This window comes from Bos grunniens, chromosome 19 (genome assembly GCF_055505025.1).
Source record: "Bos grunniens cultivar Pamir isolate PY7600 chromosome 19, Bosgru_T2T1.0, whole genome shotgun sequence".
Classification (NCBI taxonomy): domain Eukaryota; kingdom Metazoa; phylum Chordata; class Mammalia; order Artiodactyla; family Bovidae; genus Bos; species Bos grunniens.
The window spans coordinates 50,537,981-50,563,812 of NC_141183.1; the positions used below are offsets into that span (position 1 = coordinate 50,537,981).

General features: G+C 46.7%; 2 protein-coding genes across 18 annotated transcripts in view; both read right to left on the reverse strand.

Moving 5' to 3' along the window:
• Positions 1 to 704: 704 nt before the first annotated feature.
• Positions 705 to 10,819, reverse strand: DHRS11 (dehydrogenase/reductase 11). 3 transcript variants are annotated; one of them, XM_086360483.1, is made up of 7 exons: positions 10,403 to 10,819; positions 7,477 to 7,686; positions 3,322 to 3,416; positions 2,437 to 2,566; positions 1,729 to 1,821; positions 1,469 to 1,534; positions 705 to 1,341 (listed from the first exon to the last, which is right to left on the reverse strand). In XM_086360483.1, exons 1-7 carry the CDS (start codon positions 10,757 to 10,759, stop codon positions 1,300 to 1,302), a joined length of 993 nt encoding a protein of 330 aa, XP_086216609.1. In that variant the 5' UTR covers positions 10,760 to 10,819; the 3' UTR covers positions 705 to 1,299. The 3 variants fall into 3 exon arrangements, with proteins under 3 accessions (XP_086216609.1, XP_086216611.1, XP_086216610.1); XM_086360485.1 differs by having other exon boundaries at positions 7,477 to 7,630; positions 10,403 to 10,678; XM_086360484.1 differs by having other exon boundaries at positions 7,477 to 7,706; positions 10,403 to 10,678.
• A 2,137-nt stretch (positions 10,820 to 12,956) lies between these two features.
• Positions 12,957 to 25,832, reverse strand: part of GGNBP2 (gametogenetin binding protein 2) — a 33,173-nt gene continuing 20,297 nt past the window's right edge. For 4 of the 15 annotated variants that reach the window (XM_086360455.1, XM_086360464.1, XM_086360448.1 and 1 more), the window contains 8 exons: positions 21,367 to 21,576; positions 20,161 to 20,335; positions 18,538 to 18,732; positions 16,580 to 16,727; positions 16,118 to 16,243; positions 15,887 to 16,035; positions 14,663 to 14,911; positions 12,957 to 13,606 (listed from right to left, as the gene is read on the reverse strand). In XM_086360455.1, the coding sequence (XP_086216581.1) occupies positions 13,403 to 13,606; positions 14,663 to 14,911; positions 15,887 to 16,035; positions 16,118 to 16,243; positions 16,580 to 16,727; positions 18,538 to 18,732; positions 20,161 to 20,335; positions 21,367 to 21,576 (1,456 nt within the window). In that variant the 3' untranslated portion in view covers positions 12,957 to 13,402. The remainder of the gene's footprint in view (positions 13,607 to 14,662; positions 14,912 to 15,886; positions 16,036 to 16,117; positions 16,244 to 16,579; positions 16,728 to 18,537; positions 18,733 to 20,160; positions 20,336 to 21,366; positions 21,577 to 25,832) is intronic. The other 11 variants (XM_086360457.1, XM_086360449.1, XM_086360458.1 and 8 more) reach the window with 5 other exon arrangements.

A 25,832-nucleotide genomic window follows, 5' to 3' on the forward strand; every position in this document is an offset into this window, starting at 1 on the left:
GAGGGAGGGGGTGCTCGCCGCTGAGCTGACCCGACGTCGGGCCGGCTGGCGTCGTGCACCCTCCAAGGTCCCGGGAGGCTGAAGGACCTTTCACCCCGGCGCCAGCAAAGGACACTTTAAGGAGATGTGTTGCGTTTCCTGTCCAACCTGGCCGGGCTTGGTGACGGCCCTCCGCCACTGGGTGCTGGCGGTTTTCCTCCGGAGCTGCTTCTGCATCCAGCCCCTCCGCGACACCTCCACTGCCTGTCAGACCTTAGCACCCGTCAGCAGAAACCCCACCGACGACTTCCGATCCCACGGCCCTGATTCTCTGAGTGACAGCTCTGGCATACTGACAAGCCAGCTGATGCCCTTGGCCCCACAGGTTAAGGGCCAGACTCCTTGCTCACGACCCCCATCCCCACCCCCACCCTGGGATCCAGGCAGGAGCTGCCTTTTCAGTCTCACTGTCACTCCTGCACTAAGTTCTGTGCTATTCCAGCCCTGCGTGCTCTTCGGGGCCTCCCTGCCTGGCGCGCCCCGCTGTCCTCTTTTTCTGGCCGGAAATTCCTACCCATTTTCCAGACCCAACTGAAAGGTAATTCACACTCCAGGAAGGATGCCCCCAATCCACCCACCTTCCCGCTCTCCTGCAAGGAACTCTGAGACAACCATTCCTCATCACAAGAAGGGGGAAGAACTGAAAGACACTTCTGCAGCCAAGATTTTTTAATGCAATTTTTCTTTTTTTAATGATCACAGTGAAACCCACTTGGGAGGCAGGCCCTGGTCTTCTGCTGGCATAGTCAGAGTGGAGGGAGGACCCCACGAGGGATGGAGAAGCCGCAGTGGGGCTGGAGAACTGAGATGGGGCAAAGAAGGGGCGGTGGGGGAGGGCAGAAGGAAGCCCGGAGCCCCAGTAAGCATTCAGATGGAAGGTGAGGGCTTCCCTCCGCGGCCTCATCCTTCAGGGACAGTGTGGGTGGGGGTTCAGGAAGATAGGGGAAAGCCCCACTTTTGGCCACAGTCCCTTCCCCAGGCCAAAGGGAAGAAGGCAAGGGCAGCAGACAAAGGCCAGGGAGCCCAAGAAGAGGACTGAGAAAGCAGGAGCAGGTAAAACAATCAGGGGGCACCACCTCCTCTCCCCTCACCCATTCATGGTGGCAACAATTTGACATATAAAAACCTCAAGTTTTCTAGCCCCTGGTGGGGGTGGGGAAAGGAAGTGAAATCCAGGGGTTCAGAAATCAACACCCCCAGTCCAGGGGCAGGTGCCCAGCTGTAAGGGGGATGTGGGAAGGAGGAGCTCCCCACAGGGCGCTAGGTCACCTGCTCTGTGGGCCTCATCTGGATGTCTCCGATCTGCAGAAGGCACAAACAAGGCTTGAGGAAGCCAGGACGCTCTCCCCACCCTCTTAAGGCCTTCCCACTCTCCACCTCTGGGCTGGCTAGGCTCCTCCAGGAGACAGACAGCCAAGGCCAGACTCACCTGGACATGAGGGGGCGTGCTGAGAACATAGATCACGGCCTCGGCCACATCCTCAGGTTTGAGACACTGGGAGCACCGGGGGAAAGGAGAGAGGTGAGGACAGAATGATCCAAGGTCCTCCCCCCAACCAGGGAGGTCCTCTCCAGCATCCGTGTTCCCCCAACCCAGGAGAGGCGACAGGCTGGCTAGAAGGGCAAGGTCTGAAGGCCAGGGCACCCTCTGCCTTCATTTAGGGAGTGGGTGGCTTCACTGGGCCCCACCTTCATGTGTTCATAGGTGGCGGCTGCCTTCTCGGGGTCCTTGTCGTGGAGTTTGAAGGCGAACTGTGTCTCCACCACTCCTGGAGAAATGCACTGGGCCAAAAGAGAGAGCCTGCTCAGGAGCTGAGCCCCGGCCAGAGGCCAGCCTGGGGCAGGGGGCTGGGAGGGAAAGGACAGAGGCCACAGGGCCCCAGCCTCACAGGGACGGCCACCCAAGGTCCAGCGGCCACCTCCACCCTCCAAAGCTGCCACAGGGGGGTTATCAGAATGATTCCTACCAGCTACTGGGCCATTACCAAAAGCCAGGTCAGCTTTACAAAGTGGCTTCCTAAGGGAAGCCTCATACCCTCATACCCTAGGTGTTTTCATCTCCATTTTACAGCTGGGAAGACTGAGGCATGGAGAGGCTGAGCAAGCCACCCAAGCTCGGGCAGCCTTCCCGGGGAGAGCCCCAGTCCTGCTTTCCAGCCGTGGCCTCCCAAGGTCCCTTGTGCTCCCTCAGCCTCACCCCTCCGCCCTCGCCCCCTTCTCTAGGTTCAAGTCAGCCCCCCTCCCGCCTTAAAGGCAGAGACGCGCAGGGACTCAAGGACTGAGCAGGGCCCCGCAGGCAGCAGCAGAGCCCGGGAGGCCTGTGCCCAGGACGGACGCCGGGCTCTGGGGCCGCGAGTGTGTGTGGTGGGGAGGGGCCGGGGTCAGGTCGCCCCTCACCGTGGCTCGGATGTGGCTCCGGGCCTCCCGGAGCTCTTGCCTCAGCCCCTCCGTCAGCGCGGTGACAGCGTACTTGGTAGCACTGTAGAAATGGGTCTCAGCCGGGGGTGGCACTCGGTGGCCACACATGCTGGGCGCAGGAAGGGAAGGGGAAGGAGAGAGTGATGCCGGGCTGCCTGCCTGACCAGCTCCCCCCCAGGTGCCTCCTGAACATCAGGGACTGTCCTCCCGCCACTCATCCGGCTTGTCCACATCGACAGCTCCTCCAGGCCCCCTCCTCCTCCAAGGCCTCCCTCCGTGGACCCCAGGATTCCCTCTTCAGTCCACGCAGGCTGTCAAAGCTCTCTCCCTTTCACCCGTGTGGTTCACTGAAAGGGTTCTCCTTAGAGTCTAGGGCACGGAGGCCGTGTCTCCGCGGGCACCCCCATGACAGAGACTGCAGTCTCTGTGCCACAGGGTGAGGTTCCTGCTGCGGCCTAAGGAATGCAGAACCCCAGTCCTGGGAGGGCCCCCAGGCCTCAGCCGCCAAGGGGCCGAGCTACCCCTTCCAGCCAACGAGGGGCTGGTGTTTGCCACGTACTCTTCTTCCCCTGCTGGAGGAGGGCATGGCAGCTCACTCCAGTTTTCTTGCCTGGAGAATCCCACAGACTGAGGAGCCTGGCGGGCTACAGTCCACGGGGTCACAAAGGGTCAGACGGGACTAAGCAACTAAACAACCACAACAACGTTCTTCCCCGCCCCCTAGTCGTGCTCTCTGGGTGTTAACTGGGTGTGAGATCCCTGCTCTACCACCGGGGAATTCTGAGGTCCAAAGAGGTCAAAGGAGCCGCAGCAGATCGCCCCGCTGGGGGGCGGGGGCACTCTGACCAGCCCCGGCCGCCACACCTGTTGATGTTGATGATGTGCCCGTCATCCACCTTCCGCTCCCTCATGGACTGGCAGGCTTCCCGCGTGCAGATGCTGAGGGCCAGCACGTTCACCTGCAGGCGGGGTGGGGGGCAATGCGTGTCTGCATCTTTGGGCCCGTCTGAGCAGGTGATGGAGCCCCAGAGCACCCCGGGGTGGGGGGCATCCCAAACAGGGCTGGGTCCTACCCGAGACCAAGGACATGCCAGGGCCGCGGGCCTTACGTGCTGCTCCCCGTCCAGCCACCAGCCCCAGCGGACAGCAGAGGTGGCTCCCCTCGCTGGGTGATGCCCTCAAGTTCCCGTGTATTCAGAAACAGACACCACCCCTCCCCAGAATCCACCCAGGAGCGCTCCCCATCTTGGCTGTCTCCTCTGCCTTAGGGAATTCACCCCCTTTTCTTCCCCAAATGCCCTACTCTTCTCTGGGACAGAGTCACGGGCTTTCCTCTCTCCGAAACAGCCTAAAATCCTTCCTTTGAAAATCTCTCTCCTCCGGACCAAGCTCAGCCTTTCACCCCACTGCTCTCTGCCTTTCCGGCCCCTCCCTTGAGACTAGAGTGGACGGGAGAAGGCTGGCCCTCCGTCCTTCCACGCCGTCCTCCAACCTCCATCCTGTTTACAGGACTGGGCACAGGGGGTACAGTCACGTGTCACTGTGGCAAGGGGCCTCCCAAGGGCATGAAGCTTCCTGCACCCTGCCCACTTCTCCTCCTCTGGCAGAGGTGACCCCCAGACCCCAACCTGCAGGGAACAGAGGCCCAACGGAAGGGTCTCTGCTAAAAGCGCCCGCCCAGCCCCACCACTTAGGCTCAGCCAGGAGGGCAAGCAGAGATAAAACTTTCAACGGGCCTTCACTCTCTCCTCTGGGGAAGAGGGGAGACCAGCTGGGAGGTCAGACGTTTATCTTTATCAGGTGTCAGCGCCAGGCATCGGGACAGAACACTCCTGCTATAAACCTGGCCCGGCGTTCACGGCAGGACACAGGCGGTTTCCAGCCCTGCTTTTGGTCCTCTTAACAATGTGGGTTTGTGGGGCAGAGAACTCAGCTCTTGGGGATGGAGGGATGGAGGAGGAGAAACTAGGAGAAACAGATCCCCTCGGGCCAGGGGAGCGAATCTTCTAGATCTGGAGGTCGAGTGTTCCCTCTGTGATCACTGACGTGGTTCTCTTGGGAAATGCCTCATAAGACAATCCTAAGAGAATGAAAGATGGGCTCGATAAAGGACAGAAATGGTATGGACCTAACAGAAGCAGAAGATATTAAGAAGAGATGGCAAGAATACACAGAAGAACTGTACAAAAAAGATCTTCACGACCCAGATAATCACGATGGTGTGATCACTGACATAGAGCCAGACATCCTGGAATGTGAAGTCAAGTGGGCCTTAGAAAGCATCACTACGAACAAAGCTAGTGGAGGTGATGGAATCCAGTTGAGCTATTTCAAATCCTGAAAGATGATGCTGTGAAAGTGCTGCACTCAATATGCTAGCAAATTTGGAAAACTCAGCAGTGCCCATAGGACTGGAAAAGGTCAGTTTTCATGCCAATCCCAAAGAAAGGCAATGCCTAAGAATGCTCAAACTACCGCACAATTGCACTCATCTCACATGCTAGTAAAGTAATGCTCAAATTCTCCAAGCCAGGCTTCAGCAATACGTGAACCGTGAACTTCCTGATGTTCAAGCTGGTTTTAAAAAAGGCAGAGGAACCAGAGACCAAATTGCCAACATTCGCTGGATCATGGAAAAAGCAAGAGAGTTCCAGAAAAACATCTATTTCTGCTTTATTGGCTATGCCAAAGTGTTTGACTGTGTGGATCACAATAAACTGTGGAAAATTCTGAAAGAGATGGGAATATCAGACCACTTGACCTGCCTCTTGAGAAACCTATATGCAGGTCAGGTAGCAACAGTTAGACCTGGACATGGAACAACAGACTGGTTCCAAATAGGAAAAGGAGTACGTCAAGGCTGTATATTGTCACCCTGCCTATTTAACTTATATGCAGAGTACATCATGAGAAACGCTGGACTGGAAGAAACACAAGCTGGAATCAAGATTGGCAGGAGAAATATCAATAACCTCAGATATGCAGATGACACCACCCTTATGGCAGAAAGTGAAGAAGAACTAAAAAGTCTCTTGATGAAAGTACAAATGGAGAGTAAAAATGTTGGCTTAAAGCTCAACATTCAGAAAACGAAGATCATGGCATCCGGTCCCATCACTTCATGGGAAATAGATGGGGAAACAGTGGAGACAGTGTCAGACTTTATTATTTTGGACTCCAAAATCACTGCAGATGGTGACTGCAGCCATGAAATTAAAAGACGCTTACTCCTTGGAAGGAAAGTTATGACCAACCTAGACAGCATATTCAAAAGCAGAGACATTACTTTGCCAACAAAAGTTCGTCTGGTCAAGGCTATGGTTTTTCCTGTGGTCATGTATGGATGTGAGAGTTGGACTCTGAAGAAGGCTGAGCACTGAAGAATTGATGCTTTTGAACTGTGGTGTTGGAGAAGACTCTTGAGAGTCCCTTGGACTGCAAGGAGATCCAACCAGTCCATTCTGAAGGAGATCAGCCCTGGGATTTCTTTGGAAGGAATGATGCTGAAGCTGAAACTCCAGTACTTTGGCCACCTCATGCGAAGAGTTGACTCATTGGAAAAGACTCTGATGCTGGGAGGGATTGGGGGCAGGAGGAGAAGGGGACGACAGAGGATGAGATGGCTGGATGGCATCACTGACTCGATAGATGTGAGTCTGAGTGAACTCTGGGAGTTGGTGATGGACAGGGAGGCCTGGCGTGCTACGATTCATGGTGTCGCAAAGAGTTGGACACGACTGAGCGACTGAACTGAACTGAAGAGAATGACATAATGTTCCAGCTGAACGGGGCTTAGGGATTTCATATACATGCCTCGCTTTACAGTCAGGCAAGCTGAGGTCTAGTTTTAGAGACGCCCTGACTGCAAGTGACGTCCACAACTTGGATCTCTCAGAAGGTTCTCCGAGGGCAAGGGCAGGGCTGCATATCCCCGTTCAACGTTTCAACGTTCGTTGCTCATTTCGGGGCCCAAGCACCTGTCAGGTGTTATTGTGAGCACATATGAAAAGTCTGGTGGGGGGCGGGGGATAGAAACATTCCATTTACACACTGCTTTCCACTTCTCAGAATTAGTTTCATACCCTGAAGGTACTGCCCCATATTACAGTCTAGAGGTTGAAAATCCATGCCCTGAAGGCTGTGCTTGGTCTACACGTGGTTTTAAAACATTCTAAAAATAAAATAGACAAAAGTCCTTGCATTCCTGGAGCTGAGGTTTTGGTGAATGGGGTGGGTGGGGGTCTCCATGGAAATTGATGCCCCCGCTGCTCTCAGCGAAGTCACAGATCTGGCCACACACCGGGCAGCGGGGGTGGGGTGGGGAGGCCTGTGCTTGCCCACAGAGGATGGGAGGGGCGGGGCCCTCCATGGCCAAGTGCTTCCCCGTGCGACCCGCCCCACTCTTTGGGTTCCTACCTGGCCTCAGGAGACACTGGAATTTGTGATCTCAGACATTGATGGTCTGGGTGCAGTTCATCCCAATTACCATGTGACAAGACTGAAGTTCAGAGAGGGTGATGACCTGCCTGAAGCCACATGGTTACTGGAGGGGCTGAATGAGACCATCATCTTCAGCCTCTGGGTTCCTGTTCTTCCCATCAGACCGTGTCCCCAAGCACAAAGCTGCCACTTGGGGACATCCGATTGAGGGCAGTTTTCTTTCCTACCAATCTCTCTTCCAACAGAAAGAAACCAGCTTTTAAGCACTGCCCCCAGGGGCTCAGAGGAAAGAAGAATGGGAAAGATTTGGCCTTTCCTCCACTCCCTCTCCCTCTGGGGAGGAGAAGCAGGTGAGACTCAAAGTGCCCCAGGCAGAAACCTGAAGCCTCCTCTCCCTAGATGTCTATCTTTCTGCTTTCCTCCTGGCTATAGATGTCTATCTTCCTGCTTTCCTCCTGGCTGTAGATATATGTCTATTTTCCTGCTTTCCTCCTGGCCATAGAGGTCTATCTTCCTGCTTTCCTCCCAGCTGCTGTGACCCGCTTCTCCCCACCAACAGACCCTGCCCCCAGGCCTTACATTGAACATTTCCTTCCAGCCGCTGGTGCTGCCTGAGAGCAGGGTGTCCGGCCGGGCCAGGCCAGCATTGTTGATGCAGATGTCCACACCGCTGTGCTGAGAGCGGACCGCTGAGAACATGGAGAGGATGTCCTCCTCGTTCGACAGGTCACATCTGTAGGGGATCAAAGTCCCGGGGTAGCCTGCACTCTTACATTCGGCAGCCAGCTCCTATGAAACCCAACAGGGGTCTAACTGGGATGAGCTGCTCACTCCACACACAACCCACCCCACGCCCTCAGACTCCACCTCCCGCCGCTGTCACCGCTCAGAGCTCTCGCCTCTGGTGGCCATCCTCACAGCCTGACCTCTCAGGTCAAAGTCCAGGGGTGAGAGCAGTCCCTGAGCGAGGGTGGGGGAGGCTGAGATCATCAGTGGAGGAACCTCCCAAATAAACTCGAGTCTTCCGTTCAAGAAGGGAGAAGTTTCTGGGGCTCTGGGGTGAGGTGGGGAGGTCAGAGAAGGGGCCTGGGGATCCCGGGAATGGAGAGATGTCTCTTTTCTGACTCTTTCCCAACAGGAACACACCTCCGCTCATAGCCATACTCCACCCCATGCTTCTTCCACCAGCGCCCAGGGTCACCAGGACCTCAATTCACTTCTCTCCCATCACTCTACCAACCCCTCTCAGAAGGGCTTATATCTAAACGATCACTGTCCCTCCACAAGCTGCAGCCAGCTGGCTCAGAACCCTCACACAGACTTTTCACTTTTCAGTTGAGCTCAACAGCTGGTCTCCCCTCGCCCTGCTTATAGAAATCGTCAGGAAGTCAGGAGAGTCTTTCTCTCTGACCCACGGGGCACCACCCTCCACCCCAGTTTCTCTGGAGACTGTGAGCCAAGCCAGGTAGTAGGTGACACTGGGCACCCCCCTGGGCACTGCCAGGGCCCTCGAGACACTAAAGATCCCTAAGACAGAAAGGCCACTGGGAGATGGCTGAGGTAAGCAGCCATTCAGAAGCAGGAAGAAAACCAGCTGTGTGGTTGCTTTGGAGGCCAGTGACCGGGCACCAGAGCCTCCTCAAGGTGACTATGGACATGTGTCGGTGGGCCAGGGGTGCCAGGGCAGGGAGCCCTAGAGGAGGGCCAGCTTGGTCTCCTGCCCTGGAACACCATCCTACCCCCAAACCAAGTCAGGAATAAAGGGCTCAGTCAGGTGACCTAGGAAATTCTTTTCTGCTTTAACTTTCCATGAGTTTAAGCAGTACAGTCTTCTGGGTCTCAGAAGTCCCCCTTCACCCAATTTCACCTACTCAACATTTCACCTGCTCAACAACCCCCTCGGGAAACAGGGCTTCTCACTGTAGGAGGTTGGAACTCAAATTTTGTTTGAGTGTCAATGAATGAATCCATCAACCAATCAAGAAAAGCAGATGGTGGGCAAAGCAGCCTGGAATTCTGCCCTCTCCTGGCACGAAACTCTCCATTCCTCCTCCAGACTCAAAGCCCTGCAGCAAAGCCACAATGGAGGGACTGATAATACATGTCTCTCTGTTGCTGTTTTCTCATTGCCCTACCTGTCCGCATCTATCCTCAAAAAGGACCTGAAATCATGTCAGTCCCCTCACAGCTGAGCCATCCCCCCTCATTAAAGGAGGCCTCCTGGGGGGTGAGTGATCAATCGGGGGCTCTCCTCAGGGTTCAGGGACCCTTCTGGATGGTTTGCAGTTGGGGTGGAAGTAGGAACAGAAGGCAAGAGTGGCTTTAGAATCAGAGAATCAAGTGGCTTAATCCCTGGTCTGATCCTCTAGGCTCCGGAGTGGAGGCGGGCCCTGAGCACCTCAGAACAGGGGAAAGGGAGGGGCAGTGTGGGGCAAGGGTATAGCCAGGTGACCTTGGAACCATCTAGGAGGCTATAAAGCGAACCTTTGGTCGGCAACAGGGGAGGGGACAGGCCTCCCTCCTGCACACCTTCCAGCTCAGCCCCACCCAAGGCCTCCTCGCCCTCTCCCTGCCCCAGGGACTTTGAGCAAGGGTGGAGGTCAAGCTCAGCACCAGCCCAAACCCTGAGGGGGGTCCTGGCTGGGGTAAATCCAAAGCTCCTATGATGGAAACTGCTCATCCTTCTTCCTCCCTGCTCCAACACAGCCAACTTCATTTCCTTCTTCTCTGAGCTCTCATTGCTCACAACCCTTGGGGCTCCCAACCCACATTAAGAGAAGAACCAGGGGGTTCAGTTCCACATTGCTTTGTCCCCCAGAGCACACAGGTTCAATGCCCTGGTTTACCTCCTCAGTCCCACCTGTGACAGTGAAACTGGAAAAAAGGTCTACTTTATATATACATCCCATTTGTCCCTTATGTCCATCGAGAAGGTTAACCCTCACCTTCAGGAGAAGGTGGAGCTGAGCCTCTTCAGAAAAGCTCCACTCCCACTCCAACCCCACTCTCAGTCCTGGGTGAAAAATGAGCAGGATCAAGTCCTCTAGCTCCTACTCGCTTTGTTTGGCTTTGTGGACTAGGTCTGGGAACCAGAGGAAGCAACCCAGTAGCCAGCTTCGCCACTGAGGCCAGAAAGCTTTCTTCCCTTCTCCCTGGCTTCTCCTTTTCTCAGCCAACCTGAGCAGGCAGGTAGGGAAGCAGGAGAAAAGATGCCAGGGAGTCAGAGACTTGGTATACTAGAGCAGAGGCTGTCAGGAAAAAAGCTCCCTAACGGACAAGACTTTAAAAAGCAAAGAGAGAGTCCTGCCCTGAGGGATCCAAAAGCCTCCTCCACCAACTAGGCATCCACCTCTCTTGCCCCTGAGCCCGCTGCAAGTGGCCCTGGGGTGGCGGGTAAGAGTGCAGCGTGACACCTTGGCTCCGACCGCTCCCCATCCCCCACCTGGACCCAAGCCCGGCGGAAACGACGCCACCCGGAGCCACTCGCTCCCCCGCAGGGCCTTACCTCGATGTTGCCCACGGTGCGGGCACAACCCACCACCTTCAGACCCTGCTGGACCAGGGCCCGGGCCACGGCCGCGCCGATACCTCCCGAGGCTCCCGTCACCAGTGCCAGCCGGTCACGCCACCGCTCCATGCCGGCTCTGGCCACGGTCCCGAGCCGCCCGGCCACCTCGCTCTGGGAGCAGAGCCCTTGGATCGCCGAGCTCCGCCCTAGGTCGTAGGGGCCCGGCCGCTCTCTTGTCACCCCCGCGGCGCCCGCAGTCGACCTGCCCGCGTCAGAGGTACGCCAGGACCTGCCTCCACTCTGGCCGGCCTCCGCCCCCTGCTCCACCCTCCGCTCCTCGGCGATCGGCCACATCCCGGCTGGAGGACGATGCGGGCCGGCGGCCCCGCCCCGCCCCGCCCCTGCCGCGAGAGCACGGCCCCGCCCCCACCCCTCCCCACCCCTGCCGCGAGGGCACGGCCCCGCCCCATCCGGCTCTCGCCGGATCCCGGACTCCGCTCCGTTCCTTCCAGCACGGCCCCGCCCCTTCCGGCTCTCGCCCGGTCCCCGCCCCACCCCACCCCTTCCGGCCCTAGCCCGGACAAAACCGCTTCTCGCGGGACTGGGCGGGAGGGTCCCGGGAGTTTGTAGTTTCCCCTCTGTGAGCTCTTATCCTTGGAAGAGAACGAGGCTCGGTGCAGGCTTGCACCAGGCCTGAGGACGCGCGTACTCGCCTCTTGCTCTGTCCGCCTTCCCTATCCTGACCCAAAGGCCAGGAAGAGAAGTTACGGGGCACTTAAGGTGACGCCACCGCCTTCCTCAACCAGCCGGCGGCTGATGGGAACGGTTCAGCTCAGACAAGGTTGAGCGTCTCAGCGGTCGACGCTGGGTGACCTTGGGGCGGGGTGACCTTTCAACCCTGCCTGATCGCTTGGCCTTTCCAACCGAGAAGAACTCATGGTTAAAAAGGCAAACAGTCCCAAGTACATGTGTATTGGGGTGGAGGGGATTGTATCCCTCATGACCTATAGCCTACAACTCCTCTAAGCCCCCCTACTCCCACTGGAGCAAATATATCACGGTGTATGCGAAAAATTAAAGCAATAGCTGTTTATTGAGCGCTTACTGTGACAGGCACAGTAAAATACATTTTAAGCATCTCAAATATATTAATGTGCACAAGAGCCCTATGAGATAGAACCTATTAACACTGTCATTTTATAGGATATACCGAGACAGACGAGGAGCCTGGCTTGGATGGCAAGCAGTCCAGTATTAGGCCAGGGGATGTGTTCTGAAACTGCCTTCACTGTGTCCTCCCTTGTCTCTTCTTAGGTTGTTGGTTCTATTCAAAGTAGAAGTCACTTTGCTGACCACTAAGGATATTCCATCAAAACACTGAATACTGCCTCCCTTCTGCATTCTTTATATAGCCGTCCTTTCAAAGAGAAAACATCTCTGCTGGAATCCCACCACTGCAACCAATGGAATAAGCCGTGAATGTGGCTGGGGTCCCCAAGGGCAAAGATTAAAATAAAACCAGCCCTTGCTTAATTTAGGAATCTCAAGAGAAAAGTTGACTGCAACAGGTGGTGGAAGGAGGATTGGGCTCAGAGCCAAGGGCTGTTGGGAGAACCCTTAGTCATTTTTTTATGGATTCCAGGATGAAAGCAAACAAGGATCAGAAAGGAATTACTCATTTCATCTCTGCTCTAGTCCCTGTACCACACTTTGATTTGAAAAGACAACTCGGGGTGGCTCAAAAAAATACCAACTACAAAAGTTAAAATCTCACTAAGCTTCTGCTGTTGCCCACTTGAAATCTGATTAGAAATCTGATTAAGTGGTAGAAAATCCACAAGGTTCACTCCATCCCCACTGCAGAGAGGTACTGACCGTCCCACCATTTGTCTGCTGCCCACCAAGTATTATCAACATGTAGACACAAAGCTGTAAGCACATGATTTTACTTAACTATTGACTCAACCTTTTAAATGGCAGCCAAATGCTACTCCTCGGGGAATCTCACCTTCAGTACTCACAGACAGCTTGTGAAAACAGTAACTGTAAAGCCAGAGTGGCTTTATTGTTGGAAACCAGATAAGGAACAGGCACTCACACAGACCGCAGTGTGGTCAGCTCTCAGTGGAGCCTTCTGCTCCCAGTTCTCTACGCACCAAGTAACTACTGATCAGGCAACCCCTGGTTGAAATTCTGCCAAGTTTTGCTTCACTCTTCTAGTTCAATCTGAACCTCTGAATTTAAGGTGCTCTATGTTATGTTATCAAGGAACATTATAAATAACAGCAGTTAAAAAATCTCACAAGGAAGTATGATGCTAGTCAGTATTTAAAGGTGTCGCAGCAAATTTATTCTTTCAGAACAAAAGACTGGACCCTGCTCTTCTCAGCTGTCAACTCTGACGAAGGGGAAGAATTTTTGTCTTCAACAGCCTGTATCCCTCTCCTTATTTGCTCTTCATCCTCTCTAACATCATCACTGGTCAAATACCAAGACCACAGGTGGCTAATTAAAATACTGCCACACATTAAGTAGAAACATGTACACCAAATTTTACTATGCGTATTAATAAATATTCTTTATTTTAAATTTTGCACATTGCGCTTTAACATTACATCCAAACATTTCGCAAGTGGATGTCTACTTTGTAAAACCATATATTCAGCTCATTGTCATTTCTGTACAGAAGTATAAGTACAACATTACTTTTTGCCACTAAGTTGCTTTTTAGTAAGTCTCACAGGAAGAGAAACATTTAATGAAAAGAGATGGCTTAAATCATATGGCAGGCCTGCGCAGCCACACAACTAAAGACACAAGCCTGAAGAAAGAACAAACTAATGAGGTTACCTCCACCGTCTCCCAAAACAAGAAAGAATCACATTGATTTAAGATAAAATTTTGCCATAAGTCACTAAAATTAAAGAGTTTTTTTGAAAGAGAAGGCGCAGTAGTCATCTTGAGTGTTTCATTGAAAGACAGAGCTATTTTATTTATTTAATTTGCTCCAGCCGTTGTCAACCAGCCACTACAAATGGGCCTCTTGTGATCATTTAAGCGGCAGTATTTATTAAATTTCTCCTTCAGATGCTGTCGGTATTGTTCTCTATTGCTGTAGAAAGACTGGTTATTAGCCATAAATGACTGTATTTCATCTTGTGAGATAAAGATTTCCTCATCTGAAGTACATTCAGACTCATCCTGCAAATTAAAGCAGTAGTTAAGACTATGACTTAAATGAAGAATGCAAAATGCTATCCTAATAGAAGACAGCTAAAAACTAAAGCAGGCTAGTTTTTAGTTTTAATTCAGTCACATAAAGGCTTTAAATAGAATGTTTACAGGATAACAAAATGTCATTCTGCCTTGGAAAGTACTAAGTAAGAATAAAATGCAACTCAACTTGATTTAAAACTCGATCTATAATTTGTCCTAGAAGCCTACAAGCAGACTACTAACACACCTTAGCCTTAAAAAGAGATTAATTAGAGATGGTTATAAATAGCTTCCAAATTTTAAATAATCTGACTTTTCTCTGGCTGGTTCTATGTTGAAACATTTATCTCCACAAGTTAGGTAAAATATAACCTTTTTAAAACTTATGAAATATACAGTATCACCAATAAACTTTACAACTATATAAAAAAGAAAAAAGCTAGCATTCTAAAGGATTTGTTTCCCTTGGAATCCTGTGATGACTACAGGAAAGATGCCACCCTTTTCTTTCCTTGCCCCTCCTGCAAATTCCACACGAACTATGCCCTGGGTTGCTTGGAATCAGGTATAATTCATCTAAAGTATAAAGACTGCAAATCAATTATAAAAGATGTCCCAAGTTCAGTTAGGCTTTTATCCTACATGACATGAAGGTTACATGAAGGAAGTAACCCGGAAAATGGACTCTAGTTCAGATTCTATATACTTTCCTGGTCTGGAAGGTTGGCTACCATTAATTAGCACTCAGAAAGGTAGCTTGCTTATAACAATCCCCACCAAGGAGTCAGACTCTTAGACTTGATGCCAACTCTCTGTACCTCTCCCAAATAGGCTCTTCTACCTTTGAGACAAAGGAGGACAAGGAAATGTGCTCCAGAACAGTTACACAGTGGAAGGGCAGGAATGAAGTCACCAAAAAATAATAAAATACTGCTTAAGAGCCTCCTCCCATTCCCAATGCGAAACCCTCAAATACTGTCTCCTCCCACATCTACCCATGAGCAATCAATTATCCACAAAAAGATATCATGGCTTACTTACAAGGAGTTCAACTAAGCTCTTGGCACCTTTTCCAGAATCAGGACCAAACGATGTTTCTGTGGGTTCTGCAAACTGTGGTACGTTTTTCCTATGCTCAAACCAAGCCAGGGGCTGCCCGCCCTTTTCAGAGCTGCAGCAGCTTTCAGGATGTGCATCTTTGGTCTTGTCACGGTGAAACACTGTGTGCACGGTATTTCCTGAGGTCTCTCGAGTACCTGGATCTGTGATACAGCTTCCAAGCTTTTGGATCTGAAACCACAGCAAAAGTATCTCTCAGGTAAAAAGGCAGGTGGTGGTTGTTTAGTTGTCAAGTCGTGTATGACTCTTTGCAACCCCATGGACTGCAGCGCGCCAGGCTCCTCTGTCCATGGGATTTCTTAGACAAGAATACTGGAGTGGGCTGCCATTTCCTTCTCCAGGGGAATTTTCCTAATCCAGGGATCGAACCCGAGTCTCCTGCCTGACAGGCAGGTTCTTTACCACTGAGCCAGGGAAGCCCCAAAAGGCAGAGCATAATAGCAATGACTCTTTTTTAAAGAAAAAATAAATGCCCTGAGAGTATGTTAAGATTTCACCAGGAATACAGAACAGCAGCAACAGCTGGCAGTTTCTAGGCATTTACTACACAGCGAACACTACACTTCCCAGGTGGCTCAGTGGTAGAGAATCCGCCTGCCAACACAAGAAACACAAGAGATAAGGGTTCAATCCTCCAGTCAGGAAGATCCCCTAGAGTAGAAAATGGCAACCCACTCCAGTACTCTTGCTTGGGAAATTCCATTAACAGAGGAGCCTGGTGGGCTACAGTCCAGGGCGGGTCACCCAGGGCGGGTCTGTGCTCAGACACAACTGAGCACGCACACACAAACACTATGCTAACCCATCAATATAATCTCATTTAATCTTCACAGAATCTGATCTGACAGGGACTATTATCCCCATTTTACAGCAGGGAAAACAGATCAAGCAAACTGCTCAAGATCACAGAGCTAACATTAAAAACTACTGTGAAAAAAGGAATTGGATTTATGTCGCACACGGACTGTTGGACAAACAACCACACATCAGACACACATGCCTATAAAAATCACAGGATGAGCAACCAACGGAACTGCAGAGGTATTCATTCTAAAAACAAAAAAGCCTAGAGACTAAGGTGTGTAGCGACTAAGCCACTCCAAGGAAAAGAGCAAAGGTTTAAGAATGACATTTTATGACACTTACATGTTCATCACATTTCAACATCTTGCTTTTCTTTTTCTTCTTTTTATTTTTTCCTTTGGTGCTGTTCTCTTCTGAATTTGCCCAACATTCAACACAACTATCACCATCATCCTCTTTGTCTTCACAGTGATGAACACAGGAGTCATCACCTGAAGAAATCAGTAATTTTTTATTTATGTGCTTAACTCAGCCATGTAGCAGAAATAATTGGGAAGCTTAATCTGAACCTACCATGTTCGTCATGATTACAAATGCCTTCAGTGCAGGCGACGTCTGAACCCTCCCGAGAGCCTGTTTCACTGCCTTCCATGCTAGATGAATATCCACAATCACTACCATTACAGTGTGGCGATAAGCCTGAGAACAAATCGAGTGAGTTACTATTAACATGCCAATAAATATATTGAGACAAAGGATAACCCAAATGGGGACTACTTAAAAATTTCAAAACCAATGGCTTACTGAAAGTAAAAAGTACATTAAATAATGAAAATGTGACTGGAGACTTACGGTTTTTTATTTCATTATTGTTTAACAAATCAAATACCCTAAGTGTTTGACTAAATTATATGATATTCTTGGGTCTATAAAGCACTTCCTAACCTTTAGGTTACAGGCTCTCTAAAAGCTCTTGTATTTAAAAGAAAGAAAGAATAAACTTAAGAGTTAATATTTTTTAAACTGTTTACTTACCTTTCTTTATTTTAGGGGACCCCAAAAGATTGCCACTGGTAGGACAGGTACAGGATGTGTTTTCATTGGTAACAATTACTTCTACACAACTATTACCATCTTCAGTGCTGCCACAGGCTTTGCAGCTGTTTTCTATGAAGTCTGTTTCCTTTAAGGATTAATATTAAGAGATGGTAAAAATCTTTACCTCCATATGGCTATATTTTAATTTCCTCAACATTAACTAATTAGATAAAAATTAAAGAAAAAAAAAAACTATTCTCATGAAGATCATTAATTCATTTAAAAACTAGGAATCAACTAGAACCAAGTCAAGACCTTAATGGTATCAGGAAAGTCTAGGACAACTGTTCTCAAAAGTGTGGTCTGCTGGCTCCAGGGGTTCCCTAGGTCAAAACCACTTTCATCCTAACACTAAGATGTGATTTGCCTTTTTCATTGTCTTGACACTTACGCTGATGGTATAAAAGCAGTGGTGGGAAAAGCTGCTGGTACTTTAGCACAAACCAAGACAGAAGCAACCCAAGTGTGTACCAACAGTCACTGTACTCTTCACTTGTCAAGCATTCTCAGTGGAAATAAACAGAGATAAAAGGATATTTCACTTATAAATGTCTTTGACGCATGCAGCACTAAAAATATTAATTTTATTAAATACCAACTCATGAAGTAGAGGTCTTTTTATTAGTCTGTGAGAAATGAGAAGAATGCTTAAAGCATTTTTGATGAATACCAATGTATGACTGTCTCAAGAAGTGCCTGTGCAACAGTTTGAGTTGCAAGCTAAACTAGCTAGAACACCAACTTCACTTGAAAGAGAGGGTAAGAGACAAACTATGGTTATTCAGACTTGAATATTTAAAAGACATTTTCTCAAAAATAAATGAAGTCAGTCCAGCTCTTAAAAGAAAAAAACAGACAGTATTTGTTGTCACTGATAAAATTTAAACTTTCAAACTATAATTAGAATTTTGAAAACTTGTATATACAAGCACAATGAGATTGAAGCTTAAGACCTTTCTAATGGGAAGAACAGTGGTTTTAACATTGTTGTCTGATACTATGTAATGAAATGTCAGCATCTGGGGAGATGGTTCACCTCAGTGAACCATTATGTTTTCAAATGACCAGTGCATGATGTTACAGAATCATGCATGAATAAAATCTGTTCAAACTGCTGATGGATTTTAAAAGTATGAAAGGTCACTTTAAGGTGTCAGGTTCCACACTATAAAAAATCTTACCACCTGTCAAGTTATAATGCCAAAGAAGAATATCCACAACTATCTAAAAAGGAATATTCCTCTCCCCTTTTCCTACCATATATGAGTGAAGTAAGACTTTATTCACATGCTTTGACCAAGCAACATATGCAAACAGACTGAATGCAGAAACAGATAAAGAGAATCTATCTGATTCCTTTTAAGCCAAATATTAAAGAGATTTGTAAAAATATAAAGTAAAGCCACCCTTCTCAAATTTTCCTAGAAAGCAGTTCTTTTTCAAAATTATGTTATTCATGTTAACATTAAATAGGCTTATTATTTTTAAAAGAATTAACAAATAACTTTAAATTTCTCCACTTTAATTTCTAATACAATAAATGCTGATAAGTATAACTCACATAAACAAAAGCTCACTAGGCACCCTAATTTTTAAGAATGAAAAGAGATCCTGAGACCAAAAGTTGAGAACTGCTCTAGGTCATGCATGGAGATAACTTTTCACATTTGGGCTTTGATCTAACAGAATACTAAGGTCAGGTAGTAAGATACTACTAATTATTGAACATTGTCTTTATAAAACAAATGACATTAAAGAGGTTGTTATACAGACTACAGTAAGAAAAAAAGCCAACGTACAAGCCAGAGGAACCCATGTTCTGAGAAAGCACAGTGAAAGTGCTGAAATCTAGAAAAAAAGCCATATATTGTCAAGTCAATATTAAGGAGTACTACCTTCTCTTGGCTTACTTCCTTTTCATCTGCTGTTTGTAAGGGAGTAGGGATATCACATACACATTTGTTTTTTCGTCTATTCTTCCGTTTCTGGCGCTTCTTTTCTTGCTTGAGTTCTCTTACTCGTTCCTCTTCTGAAAATTCTTCACAAAGTTGTTCCAATCGACTAATACCCTGTACTTTTTCCACAGTCATCTATTATAAAAAACAAAGCTGAGACTGAATACTGGCTCAAACTTCCCTTTATTCTCCAAGGAAATTCTCACTTGTTAATTTTAAATGATATCACACACACAGAAACTGGCATTTCATGCTGTAATTTTGTCCAGCAGTCCCCAAAAAGAATTTTAAATTTTAATACCTTAAATGATGACAGTCTTAAAATATCAGGAAATGAATGTACAACTAACTCCAATGGGAAAGGGAGACTTACACATACTCCAGTTTGAATCCAGAAATATTCTAGTTTTAAATTTCAGAATTTTAACACAACAAAGTAAACATTCATCCTATTTCTTCATACAATGAGAACACTATTTAACCTGATTAAATGATCTAGTTTCTGAAGACACAAATATACAAAGAGAAAGGAATAAGAAATCTTTTCGGCAAAAACAAACACACATCTCCTCAGACTCCCCAGAACAATGTTTAAAGTCCAAGGATAGGCTTTTGAAAAAGAGTTTATAGTTCACATACCATTCTCAAAAGGGACAGGTGACCAGTTAAACAGTTATGACCCTGCCCTAGACTATAACAGAATATTCACTAGCCAAAAATTTATATTCTACAGAGCATAACTGAAAAAAGATATTACTAAATCACAACACAAAACCCAATACCAGCATTATAAAGAGCCTTCAGTGTGCTTCTAAAAAGTAGCTCTCATATCATGGCATTCAGACAGCATTTACTTCATATTACTGGAAAGAAGCAGGCAAACTGGGACTCATTAAATGTTTCTAATTTTGATGCTTATTTTTGGGCTGCTTTTAACTTGCCAATAGCTATGTTTCATAGCAGCTTCTCATTAAATAATCGTCAATTTCAGTTCTCTACTCTGAAAATGTCTAAAAAAATCAAGGCTGGCAGTGTGACAGGTTTAAAAAACAAAGAAAAATCCACAAACTTGTTCTAAATTCCAGTTCTCCAGCCAACTCCTCTCCTAACCCTCCAGAGCCATGACCAGTGGATCACAGCTCTCTAAGGCAAGGCGAGAGCAGCAATTAACATTAAGATTCAGTCCACAGTTCACAACTCCCGTGGTGGTCCAGTGGGTAAGAATCGGCCTGCGAACGCAGCGGACATGGGTTTGATCCCTGGTCTGGGAAGATTCCACATGCGGCAGGGCAGATAAGCCCATGCACCACAACTACTGCGCCCGCACCCTAGAGACCCAGAGACCCAACCACTGAACCTGCAGGCTGCAACCACTGAAGCCCACGCACCTAGAGCCTGTGCTGTGCGACAAGAGAGGCTACCACAGTGAGAAGGCCACAAGAAAAAAGCCCTCATGTAGCAAAGAGACCCAGTACAATCAAGAAATAATTAAAAAAAAAAAAAAAAAAAGATTCCATCTAATAACTAAGCAGTCCAGACACTGAAGCAGTCCACTGTTCTTACCTCAAAACTCTTGCGTAAAGCATCAACACCAAGATAGAAAAGCATCTGCCATGTCTGCTCTTCTGCCCGCAGTTTTTGCCAGATTCGATGCAGTCTTTCATAAAGATGAATTCCCAAGCAGGTCAGAACTTCTTCTTGAGCTATATCTATTGTCTTAGCATGCCTTTCTCTTCTCCTGTAAAGAAGAATAAATCACACATGTTTCCTACAACTCTTAAGCTGAAACAGTAAGAGATTGATAACACCTCTCTGCAGGTTCAGGTTTTAAACATAATCTGCATATCTAGTAAACAAACTAATAACAAGACATTTATACATTCAAACTCAACATATATATAAATACACAAGCACACATGTATATTACCAATGCAAAATACACATGCAAGTAGAACTTAGTCCTAATACTGCTAAAAAGAAGGTAATTCAGGAACTGGCCCTAAAGAAATGTTTTTGGGGGCACAAAGACGTCACATATTTAAGTGTCCAGCTCATAGCAGGCATGACAGTTCACCTTCCAATTATACCAAATGCCTACTTGGTTTTTGTTCTTTTTGATGGGGAATGGAGAAAGACAATGCCAAAGTGATTCAATTCCGGGCAAAAGCCCTCTAGGCTAGTCTTCACTAGAAATGATCACCAACTTCAGTGACAGAAGTGGTTTTTGTATTCTAAATGCCTAGCAGAAAACAGGCACTCAAATGACAGCTAATACACAAAACAGAGGGGGAGTGGGTTCAATGTATTCTGTGAACAATTTTTCCTGACTTTTACAACAAAGCCAGAGATAAAATTTTAGGTTCCTCTGTAATTTAATAATAACATCCACAGTTCATGAATTACATTCAGTAAAGTATTTCTTAAACCCCTGTTGCAAAGATCTTGTTTCCTATGCAAAAACCATCATTATAAACAAAATTTAAACATGGAAATGCATGGATGGAGGGGAGGAAAAAATCCCTTCTAATCATTTTCAAGTGAAAATGATAAGCTATAATAATAAAAGCCAAAAAAAGCCGGAATTCCTACTTCAAGCAACAATAAGCAGACAATGGATCAATACTTTCTCCCTTTTTTTACTCAACTAAATGCATATTTAAAAAAAAGCAAAATCTGTACAGGCACACTTTAATTTACACACATATGTACTGAGGCAGAAGGATAAAATGAAGCAAAGCGCTAGATAGCCCATTCTAGCAAATTACATACTCATACCCTCCTGCGAACTCTGGCTCAGCACGACCCAGAAGATGTGCAATGAAGTCTGTCTCACAGCAAACATGAATGTGTCGCTCGTGTGGACAGCACCGCAAGCCTTCATAAAGTGCAGCACAGTAGCCCTTCTCTTTGCTGCAATCAAGTTCACCGATAAGGATATTATAGGCTCGCAGGACTTTATTTTTGCAATCAGTACAAAACCTGTTGAAAAGAAAAATTTCAAAATTAAGAACTGGCTGTGTAATTATTTCATGAGGTATTTAACAGTTTACTAGACAATGACACTCCCCTCCCATATTGAGTATTAAAAAAAGCCTCCACACACTGAAGTCATACACATATAAGGTAAATACACATTTAGGGATTACACAGCTATAGCTAGTTCTCCACTTGCAAATGATTTTTAAACTAGAGAAACACATGGGCCTAAAAGAATGAAGCAGATAAATATCTGTTAGTTGATAAAATACATGCCCAGAAGATATTAGTTGCCAAGGACTTTGTATCGTCACTTCACGAGCTATCTGTGCAGGTCAGAAATAGAACAACAGAGGCTACCAACCAATGACTCTAGGATCCCTCTCCTTTCAGTCTCTGAAAATAGTTGGTATCTTCAACCAGTAAAGTGTTAGTTGCTCAGTCGTGCCCGACTCTTTGTTACCCCATGGACTGCAGCCCACCAGGCTCCTCGGTCCATGAGATTTTCCAGGCAAGGATATTGGAGTGGGTTGCCATTTCCTTCTCCAGGGGATCTTCCTAACTCAGGGATTGAACCTGGGTCTCCTGCACTGCAGGCAGATTCTTTACTGACTGAGCTACAAGGGAAGCCCTTCAACCAGTACACCTTGATTCAAATGTTGACATTTTAATAAATACATCACCAACTAAGTATTAATATGTAGGGTGGGGAGGGCAAGAAGAATAGGAAAGTGGTACATGTATTTTTAGTTTACTGGTAATTTCCTAAATGTCAAATTCTTTCTTCCACACACACAAAAAAGTATGTTTCTCAACACACACATAAATAATATATACAACATATATGTAGAAATGTGGTTTCAACTTAAGTGTACTGAGAGAGTTGGACTGTGAAGAAGGCTGAGTGCCGAAGAATTAATGCTTTTGAACTGTGGTGTTGGAGAAGACTCTTGAGAGTCCCTTGGACTGCAAGGAGATCCAGCCAGTCCATTCTGAAGGAGATCAGCCCTGGGATTTCTTTGGAAGGAATGATGCTAAAGCTGAAACTCCACTACTTTGGCCACCTCATGCGAAGAGTTGACTCATTGGAAAAGACTCTGATGCTGGGAGGGATTGGGGGCAGGAGGAGAAGGGGACGACAGAGGATGAGATGGCTGGATGGCATCACTGACTCGATGGACATGAGTCTGAGTGAACTCCGGTAGCTGGTGATGGACAGGGAGGCCTGGCGTGCTGTGATTCATGGGGTTGCAAAGAGTCGGACACGACTGAGCGACTGAACTGAACTAAATGCGGTAAAAGTGTAGAAGAGCATGTGAAGTAGAAGGATAACAATATTTTCTTCTAGAAACCAAACATCATTCAATCAGAAAAGAAAAAATAAGAGTCTGGTCTATTTTTGAATTCCTAAAATAAGGAAGAATTCGGTCAGGCTCACAATATTAGTAATTGGCTCTCTGAGAAGATTGGCTGTGATGGAATGAGGAAATTTTGCTCTCTATGATTTAAATTTATCTATCCAGGTGAGCTTATCTACTCCCACAGCGGTTCCCGTCAACATATCAACTCCACAGCTCCGCTCAAGGCTCTGTCCTTGCCTGAAGGCCAGACCCATGCTGAAAAATGCGGGACAACATAGATGTCCAAAACCAAGGGCAACACAGTCCCCTTCCTATGTTATCTTCCATAGGTGTGAAGAAATCACCATTTACACAGTCACCCAGGATGGAACCTCAGGTAATTCCAACTCCTTAGTTAATTGCAACTCCTGCTTTTAGGGGTGGAGCCAATTGGTATCAACTCTTTCTTACACTGAGGAAGGTTACTTCTTTTCAACTCCCTCTGCTCTGTTTTAAATTGCCTAGTCAATTAAAAAAAAAAAAATGCTTCCTAATACATTTCCCTGCTTCCACTCTTACTAGCTCTAATGCAGCTCTCATACCAAAATAATTTTTTAAAACATCTCATTACCTCACTCTCAGCTTAAAAACCTCCCCACCATCTACAAATAAAGTTCAAACTTGTTAAGGCCTCCGGTGCTTTCTTCTCTTACCCAACCTACTATTTCCAGACTTTTTCCCAAGACCCGCCTCTCCCTTCATGGTCCCTCTACACTGCCCTGCCCCCGTACATATACAATATATACAAATGGACTACTTTCATTTTTCTTTAATTGAAGTATAGCTGATGTATGATGTTGTGTTAGTTTCTGGTGTATACCACAGTGATTCAGATACACACACAGACACACACACAGGTTCTTTCCCATAGTCTTTTCCATAATGGTTTATTACAGAATATTGAATATAGTTCCTGTGCTATATATACAGTAGGATCTTGTTGTTTATCTATTTTATACATAGCAATGTGTGTACCTGCTAATCCCAAACTCCTAATTTATCCCTCCCCTGTTTTCTTCCCCCTCTGGTAACTGTAAGCTGGTTTTCTATGTCTGTGAGTCCGTTTCTGTTTTGTAAGTAAGTTGATTTGTATCATATTTTAGATTCCACATATAAGTGATATCATATGGAATTTGCCTTTGTGATTTACTTCACTTAATGTGATAATCTCTGGGGTTTCCCAGGTGGCTCTGTGGTGAAGAATCCACCTGCTAATGCAGGAGACACAAGAGATGCAGGTTTGATCACCAAGTCGGGAAGATCCCGTGGAGGAGGAAAATGGTAACCCACTTCAGTATTTTTGCCTAGAAAATTCCATGGACAGAGGAGCCTGGCCACAGAGAGTCAGACAAAACTGAGCAACTAAGCACAGAACATGATCATCTCCAGGTCCATCCATGCTGCTACAAATGGCATTATTTTGGTCCTTCTTCTGGCTGAGCAGTACTCCACTGTGTGCATGCATGGGCACACACATCATTTCCCTAATCCACTCACCTGTCAATGAACATTTAGGTCGCTTCCATGGACAATGGATTACTTTGTACATAACTGATGCGTCCCTACTACAAAGTCTTTTTTTGCTTCTGCTTCCTCCCCACTCCCCTCCACATCCATCTCCATTTGCCTAAATCATACCCATCCTTAAAAAAGCCTCTTGCAATTTCCATAACTAAAATTCAACCTTCCTGTATTCCCATTATCTCTGACTTACACTTATCATTATAGCATTTACCCTTACAATGTCATACAATTATTTTGTTATGCACATCTTTTTGACCCAATAGCAGATAACTCTGTTTCTTGAAATGAATATTTGTTAAAACAGAAGCTCTAAGCCCACTTTGTAAACAGATGCAATCATGTTGGCAAGTAAAGTTAAATCACTGTTTCACTAACAGTTAAAAAAGAGACACAGAAATATACAAAAATTAATTCAAAATGTGTTAAAGACCTAAATATTAAGACCTGAAACTGTAAAACTGTTAGAGAACATGTAACAATGGAATAGGTGATGACTTCTCGCATATGGAATCAAAAGCACAAGGAACAAAATAAAAAAGACAAATGAGACTGCATCAAACCTAAAAACTTCTGTGCAGTAAAGGAAACAACAGAGTGAAGGCCAACCTATGGAACAGAGAAAGTATTTACAGACCACACACTGGACAAGGGGTTAATGTATAGAACACGGCACTCTCACAATTCAATAACAGACAAAAAAAAAGTAGGATTAAAAAGTGGACAAAGGACATGAACAGACACTTCAAAGAGAGGCTAGTAAGTACATGATAAAATGCTCAACATCACTAATCATCAGGGAGATGCTAATCAAAACCACATGAGATCACCTCAAGCCCACTGTATGGCCACTATCAAAAATTAGAAAAGAGAGACTTCCCTGGTGGCTCGGCAGCTAAGACTGCACTCCCAATGCAGGGAGCCCAGGTTCAATCCCTGGTCTGGGAACCAGATTTCACACACCACAACTAGAGTTCACAGGCTCCAACTAAAGAGCCCTAATGCCGCAATGAAGACTGAAGACCCCAAGTGCATCAACTAAGACCCAGCACAACCAAATATATATATATATTTTTTTTTTTTTAAATTAGAAAATAACAAGTGTTGTCAAGGATCTGGAAATACTGGAACCCTTCCTTGCACACTGTTGACAAGATTATAAAGTGGCTGCCAGCATGGCAAATAGTATAGCATTTCCTTAAAAAATTAAGAATAGAATTACCATATAATCCAGCAATCCCAATTCTGGGAACACATACAAAAGAATTAAAAACGGAATCTCCAAGAGCTTTTGGCACACATCCATGTTCACTACAGCATTTTTCACAAAAGCCAATA